The sequence below is a fragment of the Plenodomus lingam genome (genome assembly GCF_022343315.1).
Source record: "Plenodomus lingam strain CAN1 chromosome Unknown scaffold_20, whole genome shotgun sequence".
Lineage (NCBI taxonomy): Eukaryota > Fungi > Ascomycota > Dothideomycetes > Pleosporales > Leptosphaeriaceae > Plenodomus > Plenodomus lingam.
Window position 1 is genome coordinate 914805 of NW_027093974.1, and position 25246 is coordinate 940050.

Here is a 25246-nt window from a genome sequence, read left to right on the forward strand (position 1 = left end):
TTGGCCTCTCCGACTCAACACCAAGCTTGCCACCGTCTTGTCGCACTCTTTCAAACACAGTCGAACTCTTCATTGCTGCGCATAATCTCCTAGCTGTCTCACGGCCCGTCCTTCCCTGATCGACTGCCGTTTGCTCGCTCGGGCCAACGTCATACGTGACAGCGCTGCAGGTTCCGACCACGTTCTCACAACTCCCCCACACATCACCAGCAACAACGGGTCGCGCGCTCTCTTTGGCTGTCTTGCCGAGTCTCTCCACAAAATTCCAGCATGTCAAAAGTTGTCAGGAGTGTCAAGAACGTGACCAAGGGTTACTCGCAGGTCGAAGTCAAGGTCCGCAATGGTATGTAGTCAGCGCTTCTTGCCCGCATGCACCTTGACTGACCAGCACAGCGACCAGCAACGATCCATGGGGTCCAGTAGGATCCGACATGGCCGAGATCGCCCAGATCACCTTCAACAAGTAAGACTTCCAAGCTCCTTGCCGAAGCCGCCCTAACAGCCCCGGTAGCTCGACCGACTTCTATCAGGTCATGGACATGTTGGACAAGCGCCTCAACGACCGGGGCAAGAATTGGCGCCACGTGCTAAAGTCCCTCAAAGTACTCGACTATTGCCTGCACGAAGGTTCTGAGCTCGTAGTTACGTGGGCGCGCAAGAACATTTACATCATCAAGACATTGCGAGAGTTCCAGCACATTGATGAAGACGGTCGCGATGTCGGCCAGAATGGTAGGTCCGGCAATACGACAATTTTTATGGACTGTACTTATAGCCCCTTGCAGTGCGAATGGCGGCCAAGGAGCTGACCTCGCTCATCATGGACGAGGAACGGCTGCGAGCAGAACGCGCCGACCGCAAGTCTTGGAAGTCACGAGTCACAGGCATCGAAGAGTTCCCAGGAGGATCACACCACAACGGCGAAGGCTCGCACAGGCCACCTAGGATCAATGAGCGCCGAACGCGTCGAAACGAGGAAGAGGATCTCGAGCTCAGGCTAGCTCTTGAGGCAAGCAAGAACGAGGCGGAAGAGGAGAAGAGGCGCCGAGAACGTAGCAGTGCGGCTGCAGGCGACGATGACGACCTAGCAAAGGCCATCAGGTTGAGTAAAGAGGAGGAAGAGCTGCGTCGGAAGGAGCTGGAGCAGACGAATGCGGATCTTTTGTTTGGCGATGCGCCTGCTCAGCCGACCTCGTATCAGCCAACTGGGAACAACCAAGGCTATCAGCAGCAGGGCCAAGTTGACTGGTTTGGCAATCTCGTGGACCAGAACCAACAGCAGCCCCAAAATACTGGTTTCCTGAACAACGCATATTCCCAGCCCACTGGCATGCAGCCTCAACAAACCGGGTTCCAGAACGGATATGGTGGCTACAACGGTTTCCAACAACAGCAACAACCTGCTGGTTTTGACCAGTTCGGAAATCCACAGGCGCAGTACTTGCAACCGCAGCAGCCCCTTCAGCCCCAGCAGACTTCATTCAACATGAACAACCCCTATGGACAATTTGGTGGTGGTTTTGGTGGGGATATGAGTCAACAACAGCAGCTGCAACAGCAGCAGCAGCAACAACCACAGCAGGATCAGAACAGCCTACAGCCTGGAAGCCATAACCCATGGGCTGCGAACAAGCCGCAGGAATCATTGATGCCTCAGCCTACTGGCTCTAACAATCCCTTTGCCCAAGGGTTCAGCCGACCACAGACGACCCCATCTTTCACGCAGCCAACACTTAGTACCTTGTCCGAGCAAAAGACGCAGACGCAGTTCAGCAATACGCCATTCAATAACTCTGCATCTTTCTCAACACCGCCGCCACCGCAGCAACAAGCGCCGCAAAAAGAAATGGACCCCCACACTGCAAGACTCAATTCTCTCCTTGCCACGGGAGAAGGGCAGGATACATTTGGTAACGTTGGCAATCTTCGTCTGCCTGCTCAGCACACGGCCCCTGGAACCTTTGTCAACTCGGCTGGTTCTGGCTTGAATCGCATCAACGCCAACGCAACTGGCAATAACCCGTTTCTCAATTCTCAATTCACTGGCCTGCCGCAACAGAACCGCTTGATGCCTGCTCAGACCGGACCCGCTGGTAACTTTGGCGCCAACCCGTACGGCAGTGCCAACCCATTCGGCGCCCAACAGCAGCCCAACCGCCAGCCAGGTGCCAACAATCTGATTGATCTATAGGTGGCCGATTGTGCAGAGGATAGGATGTATTATTTTTTCCGCATTTCCATCTGGTTATTCATTGCGGTGTGGAATATCCTCGATATGAAGTCATCGAGGGAAACGATGACTGTTTCATGGAACGTCACAGAGAAGTTTGAGGGTGGTAGGGAGGAGACCTGGTGCATGCAGTAGACGTGATTCCCTTTTGAATTCAGAGCCATGTTAATATATACCCGGTATTTGTGATGATTCCCCTGGCCCCCCGCTCTTGGGCGACTACTACAGATGAGGTGTTGTGTGACCACTGGGACGAGCACGTGACGTAATGCATGCACCGTCATGTACGTCGTTCGCGGTTCGCGCTAACCCCTCCGAGCAGCTTTCACAGGGCGCTGCCGACCCCGCCAGGCTTGCATTGTACCCCTGCTCACCCACGCACTCCCGCGTGAAACCTTCTCCACTACGGTTATGCGACCAGTCTTGGAAACACGTCTTGGGAGTGGGAGCAGCTTATGTTTGTTTTGTACAATATATTGATAGAGTAGGACGACAACACAGCTGCTGGGCCCGAGTCATGACAGACTTTTGATTGGAAGCAGCCGCATCACACAACAGCACATATCCGACTGACTGACTGACTCGCACCTGTGCGACGTGCAGAAGATACGATAGACTTTATACCATGGACCGGCCGCGGCGGGAAATCCTGGGGAAGAGAGCGCAGCGCGTCGCACTACCTGAAGAGGCAGTCGAGGCAAGCGGGAGAAGAGTGTCCAGGAGAACGAGAGCGAAGACCGAGGCCAATGAGACGAAACAGCGCTCAACAGCCACCAGGCCTGAGCCCTGGACGACACGACTACGAAGCGGACTCTTGACGCCTCAGACGAGCAATCCCAGCGAGAAAGATGTCGCCTCAGATAACAACACCCTCACCCGCTGCCCTCCAAACACATTTCCCTTTATGAAGCTTCCCGCCGAACTTCGCATCAACGTCTACCATAAAGCCCTTGTCCGCGACGAACCGCTCATCCTCCACGCTGAACGTGCCCCCGACAAATCCGACGACGAAGCCGCCCCAAGCAACAGCAGTAACAGCAACCAGGGCCGCAAGAGCAATAGCAATCACAGCAGCAATAGCAACAACAACAACAACAACAACAACAAGACACTCTGGCCGCGACCACCCCCACGACCCCAACCCCGCCCCGTCCCGCGAACCCCCAGCGCCATCCCGGAACGACGGCCCCTCCGCGACCCCATCTCCCCCCAACTCCTGCGCGTAAACAGCGTGATATACAAAGAAGCTCGACAAGTGCTCTACAGCGACAACGTCTTCACTCTCAGCCTCCTCAGCGGCATACACACCCTCTCAACCCTACACCAGCGCTCCCGCAGCCTCATCAAACACGTAACCCTCACCATACCCTCACACCACGACATCCTGGACGGCTTCGCCGACCTCGTCCGCCTCGGACTGCGCTACTGCTGGGGCCTCAAGACCTTTAGAATCGTCCTCCACGCCAGCCTGCCAGATTATGGCGGCGTCAGCGGCGCCACGAGCGTCTATGCGAATGCGTTTCATATCCTCAGGTGGCTGCCCCGCGGCTGTAGTGTTGTCCTCGAGGGAAATGTGAGTGAGAGTGTGAGGCGGGTGGTGGCGGAGGAGGGCAGGCTGCAGAATATGCTGGATGAGACGAGTTATTTGAGGAGGCAGCATCAGATGCCTGAGCGGCATTAGACGTATTTGGCGGGGAGGGGGTACTATTCTTCTATTTTTTTGCGCCGTTGATGTGTACATGTGCGTGTGATGAGGGTGCTTGCTTTGTATATCGCATAGATTCATATCAACTCTCCGCACCCATCTCCCCCGCAATCCCAGACTTTGTTGCCCCCTCTTAGAAATAAAGTCTGGCTTGAAAATCAGAATCCCAAGCGCCTTTTCACCTTGACCTCGCCCCTGCGCATATCTATATGTTTGTGTCTGTTAGGTCTTTTTGATTCCATAGTAGCACCCTTACCTTATCCCCCAGTTTCATCCCCATTACCCCTAGTAACTCCCTCTCTTCCCTTGTCACCCGATCTCCCCCCGCACCTAGCCCTCCCTCTTCCTTCCAGTATACCTCCCAGTATGATTAGTCATCACGCCCACTTGTCCATCTGCCACTCAGCTTGGGAACTTGCTACATTATACTCCGTTGGGATTCGCACTCTACGCTTCTGCGCATGAGCATGTGGAATCCGGTGTTTATGGTGTGGCATACGTAGCTCTGTATGGGGAAGATGTGGTATTGTAAGCGAAGGGTTTGGTATGTCGGAGGTGGTTTTGTGGAGATTGGTTTTGCAGGTGTGTATGGGTTGGCCTGGGTGGTTTGAAAACACGATGGGAGTATATGTGTGAAGGGGGGGGGGATTGGCGCTCATACATGCAGTTATCTCCCAGGCGTCGGGGCAAAACTTGCATGTGTCGTTTCGGAAGCGAATTGTTGTGTTTGATTGAAGTCGTTTGTGTAAAATGGCTTACATCGTGGATCCTGGCGTTCATGATGTTTTCGTTGCTGATGGCTTGAGTTGGCTTTTGGTATGGGGTTTTGTGCTCATAGTCTGTGCCGGAGTGCGGTGATGTGGTTTCTGAAGGCCACTGTGCTGTGTTTTCTCTTGGGTTCGTGGGCTTTGCGACAGGTTTGCTGGGGGTTTTTTTTTGCTGTGTGTGATTTTGTATTGTAAACCAGGGGGTTCGGATGGTATGTATTCCTTGGCTCGTTGGTCGGTCGTTTGGGTTGGGGAGCCTGGAGCTTGGTGAAGGAGGGTCTGTTATGCGGACGGTAGGTAGATCGCAAGTGTCTAGCTCGTCATCTTGTTAATTTATCAATAGACTGGACTGTATGACGGCGATCTTGACAGTTTTGTTGGATACTTCAATGCGACTTGTCACTCAACTGTTGTGGAAAGATGTAGCATTGAAAGGACCCTGTTATTCAAGGATCCGGTTGTTCATCGGGCGGAGAGAAATGAGTCCATAGTATATCTTGGGAAGATGACGGTTTGTTTTATTCCAAGTAAATCCATCTTCTTCCCTCAGCAGTTGGTTCAAAAATATGAAGCTGCAACTTTTGTCACACAGACCTAGATTGCTCAGTGGAGAAGCAGCAGTTACATGATGTGAAGTCGCTCCAGCTTTGAACTCAAAGTCCTGATTTAAGAAAGTTCATCGGGATTACATGGATGACGGGACACAGCGACAGTGAGACGTTATTGATATAGTTTGTCCTATCTAATGATAGGATAAGTGGAACTGGGCGTAGTCGCAGATCCTTTAAAATGCTGGCCTTCACTGGAAATCCCAAGAACGAGACTCGGGATTTGGCTCATAGAAATGGACCATTTTATACTTTGAACATCACATGGAGGATTACCAACGATTAGATCATTATGAGCGTAAGTAGAAGCTCTGATCCAGTTCAGCACATGAATCATGCGCTTATATGCGTGAGAAAAGGCATAACAATAATTTCGCTGGTTTAGAGGTGATAGTCTAGTTGGGACATTACGTAGAGGACCCTTTGACTAAGTTTGTGGCGACTTGTGTTCGGTCAAAGCAAGCTACACGTATAACACAATGTCAATATTTCACGCATCGATGGAACACTGTCTCGTAATTTTTTGTTCATATTTCTTATCATAATCAATTTTATCATAATAATTGAGCGTCACATAGGCGTTCTCAGCAACTCGTTGTATGTCTTAGAGAAAGACATGTGACACGAGTGCTTGATATATTAGAAATTTCCCAAAAAATGCCTTTACGCTTCTGCTTCCTCCACCAGTACAGCCGCCTTTCCCCTCACTCTCTTCACGTCGAATTTGCTCCTGTCCTCCCAGGAAGGTAGGAATTTCTTGTTCTTGAAGAGTGCGTCTTCCATGCGCTGACCCTCATCGAACTCCTCGGCATCCTGCTCGACAAGCGCAGGGAACAAGCATAGGCGAACTTTCCTGGTCCCAACTTCTTCTGGCTTGAGCGTTTCGCCTTCGAGATTTTCAGCTTTCATCCATTCACGGTCAAATGGGATCCCGGGATGGCAGAAGTAGACTCGATAGTCGTGAGGACTGATCATGAGGCGTTGTTTGAGCTTCAAGACTTCCGCGGCCCAGTGACTTGGATTTCCAGTGTTGTTGAGACCCAGGGCGCCGGGGCAAACTTTAGTGATGATGTCGAAATGCTTCAGGAAGGACTTAACTACTATAGGGAAGGTAGTTGTCTTGTAGTGTTCAGTCGCGAAGAACGCACTAAAGGCGACCTTGTCAAGGCGCTGTACTTCCGGTAAGCCATCTGTAATAATTAGTCTGTCATATCGGCGCTATTGAGATCAATGTACATACCACTCAAGGCGATAGTCTGATATTGCAGAAGCTGCGGCATACTGTGATGATCTGCACATAATTCGTCGGGTGTATCAAAGAGCCAGCGGCAGAAGAGCGCGCTCATCAAAGCCCGCATAGCATGTCCGCTCTGAAGGTGGATGCCGAGACCAGACATCAGGTTCGACCTTACCGGGTTGCTAGAGTCCGCCAGTAGACCGTCAATGGCACATGCAACGTAACCAGCCGACACATCGGTGAGAACCTCCCCTTGGATCGAATATGCAAGCACATTTGAAAAAGCTTCCTTATATCCATGTTCAGCATCGCGCCAAGTATTGACCAGTTCCCTTGCTGTGGGAATAGGTGGATGCATGAGCGTGGTACCAGGTTCGTGCCAATTGAAAGCTGCTTTGAGGGTATCCAACGCGTCGTCCTTGGCTGCTCGGCAGTCGTTCGCGATATCGAGTAGCTCTCTGGCCAATCTCGCCGGACCTCCTATCCGTTCGGCATCGACCCTCTCGAGGAGAATCCTAACTTCTGTGTCCGAAATCTCTTCATGTGTCAAGTCCCTCTTCAACTTGAACATGACCAGTGAGTTAAGATGATTCAACTGTCTCTGGAGAGTTTCGATATCGGTTCGATTCTGCCATTCCGCTTGCGATGCGCCCTCAGCAGCATACTTGTTCCCCCAAAAGTGACGGGTTACAAGAGATATGTTGCCTTCCGAGATTTGCTCAGGCTCAGATTCTCCAGGAGACTGGACCCAGGGTTTATCTGCACGCTTATCTCTTGAGATATCTTCTGATTGATCGTTGATTGAGGCAAGCGACAGAGGAGCTTGTCCCTGAGTCTGAGTGTTGCCAGAGTTCGATGACTCCAATGTCGGAAGTAGTCCTTTGTCGTGGGCTGGTCGCTTCGGGGGAGGCGCTGTGTCGTTGTCGTTGACCAAATCAAACACTTCGGATGAAGAGGCCTTCCGCTTTCCTGCCGCCTTGCTGCTTATCTTTGGCTCGATTTGTCCGCCCGCGGACACATGATTATCGAGATGTTTTTTGGCCTGGGACACGGCGACAGTGTTACTGTCAGAAGGCATCTTGCCTTTAACGCGCGCAGCATCATTCACGTATTCTGCGTCTCCTGGGTCTTCTTTTGACAAATCGGATTCGGCAACTGAGGATTCGCGGTACGACTTCTGAGTGCGCTGTCTCCCCTGCACATGTACTTAGCGTCGCTCACTTATGAAGCTATTGAAGGCTACTTACACCGCTCATTACGCCTTCAGCAGGTCCTGATGGCTCTTCAGTCTCACGGAACTGTAGATCACCAATGTGTGTTGGACGTTGCTGACGCAGCGCTGTCAATATGCTCGCGGAAAGTACGCTTGCATCAATGCATCGAAGGCCTTGTTCTGTGAAATCCGAAAAGACGGCGTCTGGATTACACATCTTCAAGTAGGTTGTGATCTTTCTGGCGATAGTGGCTTTGGTCGCCTCTCGTCCAGTGAATGCAAGCAATGCAACTTCGCTCGTATCCCGGAAATTCTTCTTGTCGTGCAGGCATTCGTCGCCATAGTTTAGGAGAAACGCAACTTCTTCGTCTGTCCACCGTGACGGTTTCGAGGCCTTGGGAGCCATGCTGGTTATCTTGGGATTATCACAGTCGAGAAAGTTTGAGGTCGAGGTGTTGAATTGGCTGAACTTCTTGGGCTCAGGTCGACTTTTATGGCTTTCGTGGTATGTATGCGTACGTATGCTATTGTGCATACAACCGGCCTTCCTATTGTCATGATAATTTCTAATCTATTGTTCATGCTATTGACCATGTGATTGTCGGACAGTAGCAGATGGGTCAACTCACCTTCACCTTCACTTCTGGACCCACTTTTCGCTTCTGTTACGTCAGCACAACAACAACGTATTTACCTTCCCGCCTCACTCATGAGAACATCTCATTAACGGTTCTTGATTCAATACTACGACACCCACCCATGCAATGGCGTCAGCACGCAGCACTGGGCCACTGGGCAAAACACAGAAGACTCGGGCACGACTGGGTGAGGAGCCCTCACTGGATTCTCAGCGCCCACTAAAGCGCACGTCAACGGCCAGGTATCACCAAGTTCATTCATATGACTATAGTATTAGTATCGATTTCGGTACGACGTTCACCTCAGTAGCGTGTAGCATCCGGGGCGGTGCACCATTCACACTCCAGGAGTTTCCAGACGATCCGCAACCTGGCCGCGTGAACATGCAAGTGCCCACAGAGATCCTGTACCTCTCATCTGAGAGCGAAGGATCTACCGGCGTTACACACAAGAGGATCTATGGCTATCAAATACAAGAACGCCGCAATCATCCGAGCGTCTACGAGGACGGCCTTACAGAGGCCGGCCATATCGTCAACGTCAAATTGCTACTGGACAAGACCGTACACCTGAAGTCCCTTCAGAAGAAGTTGAATGAGACGTTGGGTGAGCTCAAGTTACAGCATATCATCTCGAAAAACGAAGATGTCATACGCCACCTTCTGGAACTCTATCTGCAGCACGCAAAGTATATCATGGTTCGGGACTACGGCCTCAAGAGCTGTAGCACCGTGGAGGTAACATTCTGCGTCCCGGTATGTTGGGATCCATCTGCAAATGAGATCATGAGCGCGTGCGTACAGGCAGCGCTCAGGAAAGTTGACCTTGGTATCGGCCCTCAGAATCAATGTAACCTCTTTATGGTGAATGAAGCCGAGGCAGCGGCTATGCACACGTTGAGTGGACACGTTGGCAAATATCATGTGAGTTAATTGACTGCTCTAGGCATCCGTAGTAGTTCATACTAACCTTTGTTAGCTGGGAGAATCATTTCTCCTGCTGGACTGTGGCGGTGGGACTATCGACCTTGGTGTATATGAGATCGGACGTGACTTCCCATTTCGACTGGGCAGACAAGTCAACCCTACCTCAGGTCTGTTATAACATCTGTACTACGAGGCAAGTTATGCTAACTCTCACGTGAAGGGGCGGTATGTGGCTCTGGTGACCTCAATCGAGCATTTTCCGAGTTTGCGACATCACTTCTCAAGCATGCTACAATATCTGCTGCAGGCGACGATACAATTGAGCATATCGTTGAGACGGAGGTGTTACCTCAATTCGAGAATTGGACCAAACGTTCATTCTCTCTCAATCATAGGGACCTCGAGAATAAATCTTACGCATTTCGGATTCGAGGCCTGCAGGCCATTCCTGGTGACGATCGAATAAAGAAAGGTACATTCGTCTTGAGTTTGTAAGTCATGTCGATCGATACATTTAAGAGATACAGTGACTAACTAGCACAGTGATGATATGGAAGCTCTTTTCGCGCCAAGTCTCAAAACCATCGCAACTCTTATGAGAAACCAGATTTTCTACGCAATCGAAGCCCGCACGAAAGTGAACAAGGTCGTCCTAGTCGGGGGTTTCGGTGATTCCCCAGCGTTGAAAGAATATCTGGGAAACACTCTGGATCAGATCAACGCTGAGTATGGCACAAGCATCACAATCATTACGGCTCCTCAAAATACTGCAGCAGCTGGCGTTGCCCTGGGTGCCTTGAAGCGAGCACTCGACAAAACTAACGGACCGGCGAAGATACCATGTCAGAGCATCGGCATCTACCATCACTTGCGATACGAACCTGATCGTTACAGTAAAGATGTCCTCAATCAGCACGAAGATTATTGGGAAATGTGCGAGGAAGACGGCGAGGAGTATATCAGTAACACTATCCAGTGGATAATCAAAAAGGGACAAGGAGCTGCCCAATCCGTCCACGAATACGGATGGGAAAGCATGCACATTTTTACCCCAGCCCACACCACCCAATGGATAGCAGAATACGAACTCTTCGCCTCAGACGAATGTACAGAAGACTACTATATTCGCAATCACCCCAAGAACAGAGGAAAGGTGCACAAAATCGGAAAAGTTGTTTTCGACCTCATGCCCATACGACCCTACCTCCAACTGCTCAAGGCAAATGGCGCCGACGAAGGTCAGGACCGATACGAACCTACGATCAAGATCAAGATGAAGATCATCGACAAACATCTGGATTTTGTCGCTTACTATCCTGCTGAGGGCCATCCTCAGATAACGATTCAGGGCGTCCATGAACACTTCAGCGTTATTTCGTGGTTTGAACCGGGCACTGTCTAAGTTGATGGAAGGATAAGTAGTGACGAAGAATACGCGATGATGTACGTTTGTATATTGGGATTTGGGACATTGGAAGTTAGAGTTTTGAGCCACTATGAATGTGTGTACGTCTTTGTCAAATTAACGCCTTCGCATTCGCTTTGCGGACTAGGTTTTTGTCATACAGGATTGGTCATTTCAGGGTTCAAATCAGTGACTGGATAAGTGGATCGCATGAGAAGTAACAACGAGCAATACGAATAATGATAATGGATGAATGAACAATCTCGTTTGGAATCCCTCCATCAGAAACGTGCACATCTTTACCCAGCCTCAAAACGCAGTATTGCAATTCCTTCTCGGACCAATGAATACAACGCAGCATCAAACCTCCAGGCGTTTGAATGAGAAACCAGTAATGCAATAGACTTAGACAAGAATACAAGTAAAACAATATTAAGTTGTGGTTTGTCAAAGATCGCGCATCTTTGGGTTTACTCTTGAGGCAACATGATTTCCATGTAAAAGAATACTCATCTCAGTGTTAAGGACAGGCACTGCATAATCAGAATGAAAAAGCAGTAATACAGCATCCAGATAACACACATTCAAACACTATAAATCTGCAGTATACAGCCCTCACAAAACGACACACCGGCGCCCTCCCCAAAAAAGAGCGTCTTGCACGTCCACCCTACCCTACCCTACTTTACCCTACCCATCTCCCCCATAGAACCTAAACAAAAAATCCAACCATCGTCCTGGCCGCCAAACCAAGCACTGACTCCATACCTAGACAGACAGCACGACAAGCAACAGCAACGAAGAACATCACAGACAAGACCGAGTTTCGACCAAGACGAGTAAACAAACTTTAATCATTCAAAACGAAGAATCGCGCTTGGGTCAGACTCATCTCTACATAAGCGTGAATAGTGGACTGAGCTAGACCATGCAAGGCTCGGAAAACTACTACTCGCACAACAAACACAACACAATTCCGTTCTTCCTCAGTCCCCTACACGCAACTTCGACTCCACTGAAAAGGCAAAAGCTTTTCTTTTCAAGCAAAGCGTACAGGAACACGGAAGTATGAGAAAAATAAAAACAGGGGGGAATCTCGCAAAGGAAACTATGCTCTGGACCGTTTTGCCTTCTTGGTCCGGAAAGAAAAAGCCCAAACAGGGTGTATGCAAAGCCGCACCAGCCCCCAGTTCGGTTCGGTCCTTGCCGTCCCCAGTCACCAACACCGTGGTGACATGCCCGCCAAGCCAAACGCCATGGAGATGCCTACAGATAAAGATGCACACATAAAGCGTTTTGGAATGCTAGATATGCAACAAGCTGCAAAGAGCTGTTTGGTGTCTAGGTGAGCAGCGTCGAGATAATGAAAGCGGGTGAATGTGGAAAGCCTCAGTGTGTATATTGACGCCACATGCCAAGGCAAATGCGAAAGCCCCAGTGCTTACTGCGGTGGTGGTCGTCCAATCCCTTGTTTGGCCTGGAATTGAGTTAGCTAGAATCCATAGTATGCGAGCGGAAACCTGATTTACCTTCATCATTTCAATTCTTTGCTTCAGATTTTGTGTGACTTCGGCAGCACGCTTCCAACTCTCTGCACCAGATGCGCCGGATGATTGCGGACCTCCGAGTCGACTTGTGCCATTTTCCGTGGGACTTGTCTGGCCATTGCCTCGTGAAGACATCGATGATTTAGCAGAGGCATCTGTGCGACGAGGACTTAGCTTTCCACTCAAATTGCTACCTGGGCGGGATAGAGAATCAAAGTTCATCTTACCCTCACCACCTGGGCTAGCTGGCGCACCGGCAAAGCTCCGCTCTCTCCTAGCATACAGCCCATGACCGCCATACCCTGAATCGGTATTCCGTGCACCGTTCGCATGATGGGCGACGTCGTCACTGTATATTTGTTCCGATAGGTCAGTATTCGTGGGAGACGGAGCACGAACTTGGCGATGCAATTCGCGTTTGAGGCGGTCGACCTCTCGTCGTTGGTTCTGAACTGTTTGCTCCGCAGCTTCGAAATCTGAGCGGGCGCGTACGAGCTGTGTCTCCTTTGCCTTGATGGACAGCACGTCGCGGGTGTGATCCTCGATGAGCTGGGCGTTTTGGTTCTGCAGCTCATAAATCTGCGACGTAAGTTTTGATCGTTCTGCTCGTAGTTCCTCATTTTGCCGTCTGACTCGTTCAACCTCCGCGCGAAGCTCATCGAGTTCCGCACGCTCAACCAGGCTGAGCCCAGAGGGTGCTTGTGTAGGCGCTGGTGTCGGAGCTTCGACAGCAGGCTTACCGAGAGGACGTCCAGCAAGACCTCGTCCAGCCCCAAACTTTGGTTGTGGTGGTGGCGCAACTTCTTCTTCCTCCGGAGGTGGTGATACTACCGAACGTCTCGGTGAAGGAGCAGCAAGTCCTGAACCTGGCTTCTTCAAACCGCCTAGTCTAGGTCCAGCCAGACCAGATTTGGGCGCCCCCAACTTGGAAGCAGCTGGACGTGATGTTGGTACTGGTGCTAGAGGCTCTTCGGCTGGTGGTGGCGGTGGTGGTGGAGCTGCAGCTTTGGGTGCAGGTTTCTTCGCACCCGGCCCGGCTGGTCGTTTGTTGAAAACCTTCTTCGCAGCTGCTGGGGGAGGAGCAGCAGCTTTGGGTGGCGCGGCCGCCTTTGGCTTGTACTTAGTTTTGACCTCTGCAGCATCAAAGTATTCTTTGATCTTGGTCTTGCGGATCTCATCAAGTCCATCGAGATGTGCATTCATGACGCGATCTCCCATGATCTTCCATAGTGTTCCCAGGACCTCAGCACCAGCAGATCGTTGCACCTCTTGCGATTCGGTTAGTAGCTTGGTGGATACTTCAGCTATTCCCTTGGCTTGTTCTGGTGTAGGGGCATCACGTGTGCTCTTCAAGCACCGTATGAGGAAACGTGACGACTCAAGCTTGACCTGGGGGTTTTTGTGCTTCAAAAACTCGAGTATCTCCTCCAGACAATCCGCAAAGGTGGTAGAGGCAAAAGCAGCATCAAGCGCAGCGCCTATGGCATCGGTGACGGACTGTTTCTTCTCCTTTAGCCGTTCCATCATTGCATTCATGATGTCTTTACGGTATTTGTTGAAGCCCTTCTTAAGGCCCTTTGCCAGGAGTTCAACACAATTGGCAGCTGTTGCCACACAAGCGATGTTGGCATCTTTCATCGATTTGGCGAAGCCGCGTACTAGCTCATCGAATGGTCCTTCTGCAATCCGTGGATGGTTCAGGGCTTTGTGGGTCTCGTCCAAAGCCTCTTTTCGGTCTTTCCATTTACTTGACGCCAGCTTCTCTGAAAAATCTTTGGGGATCTTGGGGAAAACGTCGACAGCCTCAAATTCTGGCTCGAGATCGATCGCGGCTTCTTCCTCGTCCTCTTCCTCTTCCTCTCCGCCCCCGGCAGCTGGTGCGGCTTCCTTGGCGGCTTGCTGTGATCGAAGCAGACGTTCTTGCTTTGGCGGTGGCTCATCTTTGACTTTCTCGAACAGCTTGTCGAGATCCTGTTGCTGCACTGGTTTCAGATCGCCCCAGAAGAGGGGCTTCATAGCCTCTTTCAGCCATCGGTACAATTCGACTGTGAGCTCCTGCGCCTTTGCGCGCACATTCTTGTCTGCATGGCCGTAGACCTTGGGAAGTAATTTCAGGACAGGCTTAGGTTCTATCGTTTTGCATCCGTAGGCGTGGTATATTTGCGTCAGTGCATCTAATGTTGCTGCGATGACTTTGGGCTGCTTGTTAGAGAGTACGGGTAGGAGTTCTTCGATGACTGGATCGGGCTTGTCGGTTTCGATGTATAGCAGCAGGGCCTCGAGTGCCTTTGCCTTGGCCGCCGGTCGTGTCGAGGGCAAGCCCTTCTCGGCGATTATTGTGATGGTGTTGCCCCGCGTTCTGGAGCGTGGTGTATCAGCGACGAAGCTCACGAGACCCAATGCGAAGCTCTTACCGCGTGCATCCTGCCTGTCCAGCAACTTCAAGGAAGGCGCATAATGCGCTCAGGCCCTCTTGTTGTGCTGCGACGTTGGAGTCGCCTACAACGCCCTTCCATATGCTCGCATCGTTGATGAACTGGCGCACAACAGCATCTGACTCGCTCACGGCGAGCGAGAATTCTTTGGCAGCGGCCTCGTATCCTTCCTTCCTGACTTTCCAGTTCTTGTGGACGAAGCGATCAGGCAGGGGAAGGCTGCTAAAGTCTTCCTCTGCATCCGCCATGATGTGATGATGTGATTGATGTGACGTGCGATGGTAGCGGGGTGTGCGGCGCTGTTGCTGCTGCTGCTACTACTACTACTACTACTGCTGGTATGGGGAGGGGAGAGTGGTCGCAGCAGAGTCAGTTGCGTGCTCTGTCTAAGGCTGGCGATGATGACGAGAAGGCTTGGTAATTGGGGGTTTGTGAGAAGACAGCGACAAGCGTGGGGGGACGCAGTGAGTGTAGTGGCGTCGACGTTTGTTCCTACCGTGGTGTTGCAAAAAGCGGGCGGGTTGTTTTGGCATGTCGGGCAGCCGCTATCGCCAGGGTGACAGCAGAATCCCTGCATCCACCCACCATTCGATTCCTGACATGGAATACCTAACGACGCCAGACCAAGACGCCTTACGCCAGCGGGCCAGCCCAGCCAGCCCCAGCCCACCGCAAGAAACAACCCTTCCCAATTCCCCTTCCCCCGCATTGCTAACAAGCTAAACACACCCGCTCGCTCTCTACTCACCGCCGCCGCCTCTCAATTCACTCTCGCTGCCCCCATTCATCCACATCCACACACAACTCTCTCCACCACAAACCTCGCCCGCCGCCCCCCCCCCCCTCACCTACACCACACCCACTGGCACACCCCACTCCGCCTCCAAAACACACAACGAGTCGGTCCGATCAATCGCCAATCCTATAGACAGACCGCACATGCCACGTTGAGTGCCGGCACCACAGCCCACAGTGCATGGTGGCAATTGCGGCGTTGGGCCAGGAGCAACAAGTCGCCATGAGCTCGTCGTTGCTGCTGACAGACCGGCAAGCCGAAGAGCTGTGAGCTTTTGCCAGCAGCCCGACATGTGAAAAAAAAAGAAGGACGCTAACGGGCAGGGCAGACACAAGTCGATAATAGCCTACTTGGGCGTCATCAATGCGCCCAGGGCCGCCGAGGCCTTTCGGGAAGAAGCCAACATCCCCGCCAGCTTCGACGAGGCGACGCGGAAAAAGTACGAGGGCATTCTGGAGAAGAAGTGGACCAGTGTTGTCCGGCTGCAGAAGAAGGTAGTCAACATGCCAGACGTCTGCACCTGCACAGCATACACATACTCATTCATCTTCCCAGATTCTGGACCTGGAGCAGCGCAACGCCAGCTTGCAAAGCGAACTCGACTCCAACACACCGACTTCACTTCTACGGAAAAACCAAGACCCGACCGCCTGGCTGCCTCGAGCACCCGCCCGCCACACGCTCCAATCGCATCGTCAGCCTATCACCTGCGTCGCATTTCATCCCGTTTTCTCCTCACTGGCCTCGGGGTCTGAAGACACTACCATCAAAATATGGGATTGGGAGCTGGGTGAGCTGGAGCGAACAGTCAAAGGACATACCAAGGGTGTGCTCGACGTGGATTTTGGTGGCCCAAGAGGTGGCACACTTTTAGCTTCGTGCTCCAGTGATCTGACCATCAAGTTATGGGATCCATCGGATGAATACAAAAACATACGAACGCTACCCGGCCACGACCACTCCGTCTCGGCCATCCGCTTTATCCCTAGCGGAGCAGCAGGTTCGCCTTCCTCTGGCAACCTCCTTGTCTCTGCTTCTCGAGACAAGACCCTGCGGATATGGGACGTCACAACGGGGTACTGCGTGAAGACGATCCGAGGGCACGCAGACTGGGTACGGGACGTGGCCCCCAGCTTCGACGGACGATGGCTCGTTTCCGCAGGCAACGACCAAACCGCCCGACTGTGGGACGCCAGCTCAGGAGAAGCGAAATGCACCTTTCTCGGCCACGAACATGTCATCGAATGTGTGACGATAGCACCACCCGTCAGCTACGCCAACCTGGCCAGCCTAGCCGGACTCAAGAAGCCGCCACCGCTCAGCAGCTCTGCAGAATTCATTGCCACTGGGTCAAGAGATAAGTCGATCAAGATTTGGGATGGTCGAGGAACACTGATCAAGACGCTCATGGGCCACGACAATTGGGTGCGCGCCCTCGTATTCCATCCGGGTGGCAAGTACCTCCTCTCCGCCAGCGACGACAAGACGATTCGATGCTGGGATCTCACGCAAGAGGGTCGGTGCGTCAAGACAGTGCAAGATGCTCACGGCCATTTTGTGAGCTGCATGCGCTGGGCGCCCAACGTGGTCAAAGACGTACCCGTGAATGGAGACGCGCCGAATGGGGCGGCCAACGGTGTTGCGAAGAAGAAGGAAGAGGAGACTGCCAAGGCGGGCATACGCTGTGTTATAGCAACCGGCTGTGTTGATCTCAATGTTCGCATTTTTGCGTCGTAAGAAGAGGGTTTGTTACGAGGGTGATGGGTGGCTGTGTGGATGAGTGAGTGAGTGACAGAAAAAACTTGCTTGTCCAGAGGTTTACAAGGGGTGTTTGGATGTGGAAAGGGCGGAGAGAGAGAGGAAAGGGGATAGCATACCAGCAGAAAGGTTATTAAAGACCAGGCGGTTTTTTTTTGAAACTTTGGCTCAGTCTTTACGGGGCCCCACGAATTCATGTAGATATACCCAGATTTACACGTTACCACTTTGTTTGGTTCACTGTTGTGTTCTTCACGGTTGAAACAAAACGCTTCTGCTTGATTCCAATCGTCTGATTGGTATTTTTGTGCCAGGGGTTTTGATTCAAAGTAATGGGTGAGCTGGGAGCAACAACTTGGACACAACGTGTGGGTATTTCTTGCCCTCCCATACCGACGCTCTTTTCCCTCCCTCCCTGCGTCTCTGCCTCTCTCAAGTCTCCACACGCCAACCCCCCCAAACTCAAGCGAAGCACTACTTCTTCAACCCACCCTCCGTCTCGACAATATACGTGCACAAGTCCTCAATCGTACACACCTTGATCCCCCACCTCTTGCCAAACGCCAGACACTCATCTCGCCTCATCATCCCGCCACCCGTCAACTCCGGCCGGCCCTGGACAATCTCCTGGCCGTCGGTGACGAGCTCGCAAATCACGCCGACGGGCTGTTTGCCCGCCAACCTGCACAAATCCACCGCAGCCTCGGTATGGCCCTTGCGCTCGCGCACGCCGCCGTCGCGAGCCTGCAGGGGCAAAATGTGGCCTGGTCTGCGGAAATCGGCAGCCTTGGCGTTGGGGTCGGCGAGCATGCGGCAGGTGAGGGCGCGGTCGGTGGCGGAGATGCCGGTGGTCGTGGACGGGTCGTTTGCGTCGATGGAGATGGCGTAGGCGGTGCGGTTGGGGTCTGTGTTCTCCGTCACCATTTGGGGGAGGTGGAGGGCGGCGGCGCGGGAGACGGGTAGGGGCGCGCAGATGTAGCCTGAGGAGTAGCGGATCATGAAGGAGGCTTTTGCGGGGGTGAGGGCTGAGGCTGCGATGATGAGGTCGCCTTCATTTTCGCGAGAGGGGTCGTCAAGCACGATTACGAATTCGTCGTTTGCTGGTGATTAGGAGGTTAGTGGAGATCTCGTGTGTATCTTCAGAAGAGGGGAAGAGAAAGAGCGGAATGCGAGAGGGGAGGGGAGTAGGGTGAGACGAAACAGTGTGGGTATTTATACACGTACCAAACGCTTTTATGACATCTGCTATCGAGTCGAATGCTGGGTTTGCGGGAGTCGAGTCTGAGAGGCTATGTTTATGGCCATTCACGCCCTCTTTGGCATCGGTAGGCAGCCCATTGAGTTCGGCGGGCATGCTGGGCAATGGTAGTAATAAGAAAAGCGTCGCTGGCTGTGTGTCCAGTGACTCGTATCTTCTCAGTCGCACCAAGGAAAGAAAGAAAAAAAAATCTCCTTCTCTTCAATCACTACACTACGCCAGAGAAGGAAAGAGACGGTAACAGAAAAACCTCCCTTTGTCGTCGACGAACCTCTTCCCCAAGCCCAAAAAAGGTTCCTCTAGCTTTGTTTGCTTTCGTAAGCCGTGAAATACGATGGATCCCGCCGCTTGCAAAATTCCCGCTTTGCTCCGTAATGTGCAGCTGAGCGGTGCGAAAAGGGGACTCAGGCGAAGCGAATTGTGTAGGATAGTGGAATAGCTGGGGTTAGCAATTGGATCATGTGAAAGCTACAGAAAGCTACAGAAAGCGTTCAAGATTGAGGTCAGTGAATGATGCAGGACAAGTCAAGTCATATACGGAACCGCCCCTCCCTCCCTTGGCCCTCCGATCGAGCCGAGCCATGGGCTGTTTCTGTTGGTGGGGTGTGACTGCCTCGGCCCAATCGGCGGGTCTTTTTTGGACCCCTGCTTTGCCGCTATCTGACCCTCCGGCCTCCGGGTGTCCGTTCGGATGGCACGTGTTCTTCACCGTTCCATGCCTTGATACATGGTGCTCATAGTACATATCCCAAGATACCGTAGCCAAGTCTGTAACGCCTGGGCATGCGAACCTCAACCGACTACTTGTGCTGCCTAGGTGGTGGTCGCGTGCATGCTGGAACTGGACTATTTTGTGCCTCTGGTATGTTACTGCATGGCTAGTGGCGGGGACTAGAATATGGCCTAGAGTGAGATTACCAATTTACTAATCAAAATAATCAAAGGAGAAGGTTTACGTGGTCTGCACATGATGAGTTCTTGCCAAAGTCAACTGCAAATTAGCGGGATGAATGATTAGATGATGAATTTGTGGCTGTCCTCTGGATCGAACCAAACTCAAGGGAGGGTATATCGAGCAAACATGTCAAAACTCCGTGGCCACATCGGTGATCCCAAGTCCAATATCATCGACGTGGATCAAGCCCCGCTATCCAGAGACAAATGTCACGACAGAATCTAGCCCGTCTTTCCAAATGTCAAAACGCCAGAAATTATACAAGCCAGAGACAGAGACAGTCTTCTATGCCTGCTTGCCATCTGAAACGTACTCCTTCTCGTGGCCGCCATGAGTCGAGCTTTCCTCGCTCCTGGGTCCAGCAGAGATGCCATCGTGCTCGTCGTTTGACCGCCAAAAGTCTTTCTTTCCGCTGGCGACGCGCTTCATCCAGGGTGGCGCAATGCCTCCAGGAATACGCCACGTCCATGGCTCCTTCTCCGCCTTGTTGGGAGGAGTAATGCGGCCACCCGATGCCTTCTCGAGTAGCCAGACAACGGTGTTGATGAAAATGTATGAGCAGATACCGGCAATGAGACCGTACGCGATAGAATATGTGAAGGGCATAATGGCAATCGTAAGGAAAGCCGGAATCGCATCACCCATATAGCGCCAGTTGATGTCCTTTGCCGCCTGGGCCATCAAGGAACCGACGATGATCAAGGTACATCCAGTGGCCCATGGAGGAATCGAAGCGAAAATGGGCGCGAAGAAGATAGCGACAAAAAACCCAAGGCCAGTGAACATGGCGGTCAGACCAGTCTTGCCACCCTCTGAGATACCAGCACCGGACTCTATGTAGGCAGTAACCGGTGGGCAACCCATGAGTGATCCAATCGAAATGCCAATAGCATCGACGCTGTAGGCGATGGATGAATTTTCGAAATCCTGCGTGCGCTCGTCGATGACACCGCAGAAGCGAGCCATGGAGTAAAGGGTACCCGTGCAGTCCAGAATATCAACATAAAGGAAGGTGATGAAGGCCAGACCCCATTGACCCTTGTATTCGGAGATGTTCCACTCTTGCACAGCCAGAACTTTGGTAATCGGATGGAAGGTAACGACCTTTTTGAAGAAATCAAAAGCAGAGTTGCCGAGCGGTGTGTAGGGAAAGTACGTGACACTGGTAGGGCGGGGCCAGGAGATGATGGAGACGAGAAGAATACCAAAGATGATGGCGCCCTTGACGCGGTAGAGCATCAACATGACAGTGAGCAAACCACCACAGAAGATGCCGATCCACATGGTCGGATTTCTCATCTTGTAGGCTCCAGGGCAAGCGTGGGTTTCCGGGTCGATGTATTGCTGCTCGCAACCTGCGAGTTCCAAGGGGGTGGCAACGGCTCCAGAAATGACACCAATTCCAGCGGAATACGCAAGACCGATAATGGTAAGATAGAGACCGATGCCAACACCAGTCGCAAGTTTGATGCTGGCGGGAATGGCCCTATGAGGAAAGTCAGCATCTACTAGGCGCTAAATGGTAAATGGGGGCATACCTAGCAAGCCATTGGCGAATACCAAGAAGGGTTAGGGCAACGAAAACCCAACCTTCAACAAAGACGGCAGTGAGTGCAACTTCGTAGGGAACCATACCGGAGCCGTGGAAGCCAACGACTGTGTAGGCAAAGTAGGCGTTGAGACCCATTCCAGGAGCGAGAGCGATAGGCAGATTGGCGAACAGACCCATACAAAAGGACGTCAGGGCAGAGATGGCAGCAGTGGCCGTGACCAGATCTCGTTGGACGAGCTGGACGCACAAGGCATACTCGGGGTCCGTCGCACAGAAGTCGGTGTTCTCAGGAGGGCAGACACAAGTGCCTCCACTATCAGCCACGATCGAGGCTATGAATCATTAGTATGGGTGACTCCATGGCCAGCCAGACATTGCATGTGCATGCTCACAGTTGACGGAGATGATGTAGGCCATGGCAAAGAAGGTAGCCATTCCCGCGCGGAACTCGGTGAAGAAGTAGCTGCCCTTGCGCTCTTTGGGCTACAATCATGTTAGGAAAATGCAGGGTAGTATTCTGGTATAGGACTCTGCGTACGTGACCTGAGCCATCAAGGCGAAAGTACCTGCCCACAAAGGAGCGCGCGATGGCAGAGTTGGTCTTGTGAATGAAGCTGGCCATGGTGGGCGAGCTTGGCCGAGGTCGATGCAAGCTGCGGCTGCAATCGAATTCGCACACAGAGGGCGTCCCGCGGCGATGAGGGTGGGTTTTCCGAGAGGAGGGAGAAGTGCTCGGTGGCCAGACAGGCACTGGGGTGACGGATGCAGGCTTCTTCTTAAACGCGGACTGGCAACAAAACTGAATTTCACACCCGTTTTCTCCTAGGGCCTTGCCGAGTGCAGTGCATCACCTTATCAGTTCCAGTTGCGCCAAACGGCCAGGCCCTGTCGCGCCATCCTAGCCCTATCCAATCCTGCCTTGGGTCCCATGTAGTGGCGATCAGCCTTTTGGTCTAGGACTCACCTTTTCGTACTTCCTACTGACCATGGCGTCGCTGGGCTTTCACGCGAGCGCGCCCGCACAACACACTTTCTCTCGGCCAGCTTGCTTGTTGCCTGCCCGTCAAGGGGCGAATGGGCGAGCAGGCAAACAGGCGGATGCTCGTTTGGCGCGACAAACGGGTGACTGCAGGACGCTTGTTGTTGTTGTTGTTGTTGTTGTTGCTGCTGTGACCTGCCCTCTGTAATCGGATCGTGGCTTTCGCTTTCTCACTTGCTGATCTCGCTTCTCACAGAAGCAAGCCCACGACACGGAGGCCGGCCAAGTCCGCCCGCGACCTGCGCCCTATCTATCTATCATGTTCCATCTCTGATCAAGCCATGGTTATCAACCGTGGCTACTGGGCATGGATGGCTTCAATCAGCGCATCGCAGCCGGTGGCAGCGTCTGACAACCGTCGTCGGATTGCAAATACAATTTGGTCAGACTCTTGAACGCGGAAGCTAGCCGTGATAAGTGGGTGTGAGCGACACCGTTTGACGGAGAGCGGTCCACGTTGGGTAAAGCCGAACCTGAGTGATACCCCACAGATGCAGAGTACAGACTGACAGAGTAGAGTAGAGAAGGCATTTACTGTGCTTTCGCATGCATCGAGCCGTGGTGGCGCAAGGCCATGAGATGTACAGAGAGTGGAAAGGGTTGTGGCGTTGCTTTGTCGAACTTTCTTCTGCAACTTCTCCTCACCATTGCAAGGGAGGCCAACCCTTCCTGCACTGATAGGTCTCAGCTGCCTCAGCATTATACCGTCACCCCCAAGTTCGTTGCAAGCAAAGTTGGAAAAGGCAATCTCCAGGAGTCTAGTAAAAACCCTAGGAATGTTCCGTGCCATTTCCCTACAGTACGGCGGGTCGCCTCACATTCTCCAAAAGCAACCCTTGAAAATAAGAACAAAGTCGAGGCTCCTCCTGTCTTTATCTTCTCTCCCCGAATCCAGGCTTGATTCACCCTCTGAGGCAGGGCGAACTTCCTTGGGTAACCAGGACGTCAAAGGGCCCACCTTGCGTTACCAAGATGCCATGATCTTGTGTAACCCGCCTCTTTGTATCCTACTCCAGATACCCATTTACCTGGTCCAGTGGACGATCAACCTTTTCTGCAACTTCTATTTCGAGCCATATCGCAATCTGATTCGGAAACGCGCTCGGCGCGGCGTGGATTCGCTTCCAACCTTTCGTATTCCGGCCCGATGGCTACCGGGACCGCGACTGACCCTACCAGACTGTTACCATAGTACACGTATATGCTAGGGTGACGTTTCCTAGATTCCATCATGCTGGTCGAGCGTACTACAAGAGGGATTGTTCGACAAAATCGACCTCATACCTGGTATCAAGGATGGGTACCATTCTGATCACTGTTGAGACGATCCTGCGACTGCCTGTCGTGCGCCCGCACTGTAATTTTGTGTAACGCATTAGATCCTGCAGACCCGCCTAGCTTGAAAGTATGATGGGATGCATCATGCACGACCAGCCGTATTGAGACAGCGAAAAGGAAAGTTCCCAAAAGGTCATAAGAGACAACCTGAGACATTCAAGCTACCTGACAAAAGTAGACTGTTTCTTCGATACTTTGTCAGCGGCGTCTTCTCAATTCCACAACACGTCCTCTCATCTACAAATATTTTCTTTTTGTCATTTCAACCTTCAATCAAAGTCATCTACTGATCGTCCGTGGTCGAGGGAATCGAGAGTCGAGGTCACGCATGTGACGCCCATTTCATTCGCGGTCTCACACACAGAGTTTTTGTCTGAAAAGCATCGATAGTCGCAACCATCGAGTATGCCAGTACGTGGCACAAAACACGACAAGGACTTACCGCAGTTGGCCTTGCGCGATGTCTTCACCGACAGCTCCAAGAGATCTATGTGGTTTGTCTTGCCAATATTGCTAATCTTGACAAAAGCAGGAAATCCTCTTTTAAAAGCAGTCTTTGGCCTGACACTATACAAGCAGTACAAGCCAGGGATAAAGCCGCGCCTCCCTGTGGTATCTTAGATTTTTAAGTTTGTGTTTCTCAGCAAGTGGGCACCATCAGACGTAGGCAATGCTATGGAAGTCTGCTGAAGCTTCTCACTTCAGCCCCAAAAGAGAGTGAGTCAAGACGAAAACTCCATACCAGTTTCGATGTGGGACCAATGACGCGATTACGATTCACAGTTCGACAAGAACGGTACCGGTAGTAGATGTCGGCAGAATGTCGGGACTCGGAAGTTTCCAACGGCGTTCCCGGTGGCAGCCGCGGACAAGCCTTTTTTTGCTCTACTAAAGTTATGCCGCCTAGTCCAGGAGTCATGTGATTGGACCCAATGTGGCGAAACGAAGCATCCTAAACCACACAATCTATCGATTTTGGCAGCGGTCTTTAAGCTTAAGATGCCTCTAGACGCGCTCTACTATTGTTACCCTTTATTATTAAGGTCTTGGGTAGACTACAATATTCAAAACAGCTACCTACTTATCTTGCCTAGTACCTACGGCACATATATTTATAAAAAGACTCCTGTAGGTATAGCCTACATAGCAGCTCTGCGTTCTCTGTCTCTCTCCCTTTCTCGCCACGCTTAATACCACCGTAGGACGCTGTGGCAAAACACGTGACTCCTGGACTGCCCGAGCGCATGAGGTAGTCTAGGACGACCATTGTTGAAAGGTTTGCCATCGGGACTACTCGGAGAGTCCAATTCGCGAACGATTCAATATGTTTGAAAGAAGGTCTCAATCTATTGCTGCTATGGGTGGCGAAGGCACCTGCTTAGTAGGGTATGCCATGCTTCGAGTGACAGAAGCGATGCATGTTTTCGCACCAATTGATGTGTAGGCTGTCTATGTTGTGGCGCTGTGGTTGGTGTACCAATCGATGGCGATAGACTGCGATGCTACACGTTTCGAAGCGCCCGACTCATGTTGTCGTCAGCCATACTGTGACAGCGATACTGAATCAACTGGTGTGCCTTGGTAACGGATTCTCAGTATCTCAATCCCCGCATTACCCTTAGGTATCCATGTTGCTGTCTCCACCAACGCTAATGTGCGACAACCACACTAAGTTAGCCTCGCGAGAGCGAACAAGGAAAAGGCTGAACCGCACTTGAGGGCAAACTTTATCAAGCAAAGCATGTCGCAACACGCAAGAACACTCATTGGGCGGCACTGCTTCTTGGCTTCCAAGCAAGATACCTCGGTTGATACATTAATGATCGATCAAACGATAC

General features: G+C 51.9%; 9 protein-coding genes across 9 annotated transcripts; 5 read left to right on the plus strand and 4 right to left on the minus strand.

Annotated features, from left to right (window-relative positions):
* Positions 1-270: 270 nt before the first annotated feature.
* On the plus strand, positions 271-2191 carry IAQ61_011293 (uncharacterized protein; the record flags this gene model as incomplete). Its single annotated transcript, XM_066099136.1, has 4 exons — positions 271-343; positions 394-463; positions 512-732; positions 786-2191. The coding sequence occupies 4 exons, from the start codon at positions 271-273 to the stop codon at positions 2189-2191; spliced, it is 1770 nt and encodes a 589-aa protein (XP_065950655.1).
* A 664-nt stretch (positions 2192-2855) lies between these two features.
* Positions 2856-3911, plus strand: IAQ61_011294 (uncharacterized protein; the record flags this gene model as incomplete). The annotated part of the gene is made up of 1 exon (XM_003843793.1): positions 2856-3911. The coding sequence occupies one exon, from the start codon at positions 2856-2858 to the stop codon at positions 3909-3911; it is 1056 nt and encodes a 351-aa protein (XP_003843841.1).
* A 2062-nt stretch (positions 3912-5973) lies between these two features.
* IAQ61_011295 (uncharacterized protein) lies at positions 5974-8660 on the minus strand (the record flags this gene model as incomplete). Its single annotated transcript, XM_066099137.1, has 4 exons — positions 5974-6485; positions 6551-7702; positions 7791-8248; positions 8509-8660. 4 exons carry the CDS (start codon positions 8658-8660, stop codon positions 5974-5976), a joined length of 2274 nt encoding a protein of 757 aa, XP_065950656.1.
* IAQ61_011296 (uncharacterized protein) lies at positions 8525-10727 on the plus strand (the record flags this gene model as incomplete). The annotated part of the gene is made up of 4 exons (XM_003843795.1): positions 8525-9322; positions 9378-9492; positions 9546-9816; positions 9869-10727. 4 exons carry the CDS (start codon positions 8525-8527, stop codon positions 10725-10727), a joined length of 2043 nt encoding a protein of 680 aa, XP_003843843.1.
* A 1444-nt stretch (positions 10728-12171) lies between these two features.
* On the minus strand, positions 12172-15245 carry IAQ61_011297 (uncharacterized protein; the record flags this gene model as incomplete). Its single annotated transcript, XM_066099138.1, has 5 exons — positions 12172-12207; positions 12260-12432; positions 12505-14636; positions 14692-14947; positions 15209-15245. 5 exons carry the CDS (start codon positions 15243-15245, stop codon positions 12172-12174), a joined length of 2634 nt encoding a protein of 877 aa, XP_065950657.1.
* A 485-nt stretch (positions 15246-15730) lies between these two features.
* On the plus strand, positions 15731-17245 carry PAC1 (protein with putative role during mitosis; the record flags this gene model as incomplete). The annotated part of the gene is made up of 3 exons (XM_003843797.1): positions 15731-15774; positions 15837-16002; positions 16064-17245. 3 exons carry the CDS (start codon positions 15731-15733, stop codon positions 17243-17245), a joined length of 1392 nt encoding a protein of 463 aa, XP_003843845.1.
* A 495-nt stretch (positions 17246-17740) lies between these two features.
* Positions 17741-19116, minus strand: RIB3 (3,4-dihydroxy 2-butanone 4-phosphate synthase; the record flags this gene model as incomplete). The annotated part of the gene is made up of 2 exons (XM_003843798.2): positions 18491-19116; positions 17741-18366 (listed from the first exon to the last, which is right to left on the minus strand). Exons 1-2 carry the CDS (start codon positions 18618-18620, stop codon positions 17741-17743), a joined length of 756 nt encoding a protein of 251 aa, XP_003843846.1. The 5' UTR covers positions 18621-19116.
* A 331-nt stretch (positions 19117-19447) lies between these two features.
* Positions 19448-21865, minus strand: IAQ61_011300 (uncharacterized protein). Its single transcript, XM_003843799.2, has 4 exons — positions 21570-21865; positions 21424-21514; positions 21018-21363; positions 19448-20965 (listed from the first exon to the last, which is right to left on the minus strand). The coding sequence occupies exons 1-4, from the start codon at positions 21651-21653 to the stop codon at positions 19765-19767; spliced, it is 1722 nt and encodes a 573-aa protein (XP_003843847.1). The 5' UTR covers positions 21654-21865; the 3' UTR covers positions 19448-19764.
* Positions 21866-23813: 1948 nt separating this feature from the next.
* On the plus strand, positions 23814-24029 carry IAQ61_011301 (uncharacterized protein; the record flags this gene model as incomplete). Its single annotated transcript, XM_066099139.1, has 1 exon — positions 23814-24029. One exon carries the CDS (start codon positions 23814-23816, stop codon positions 24027-24029), a length of 216 nt encoding a protein of 71 aa, XP_065950658.1.
* Between the last annotated feature and the right edge of the window lie 1217 nt (positions 24030-25246).

Bases quoted from the DNA above. Each gene is read 5' to 3' on its own strand.
- IAQ61_011300 (XM_003843799.2), bottom strand. From the start codon at position 21,653: ATGGCCAGCTTCATTCACAAGACCAACTCTGCCATCGCGCGCTCCTTT. The intron at 21,364-21,423 runs GTGAGCATGCAC...AATGATTCATAG, and splicing joins CTACATCATCTCCGTCAACT to CCTCGATCGTGGCTGATAGT. The intron at 20,966-21,017 runs GTATGCCCCCAT...CTTTCCTCATAG, and splicing joins ATTCGCCAATGGCTTGCTAG to GGCCATTCCCGCCAGCATCA.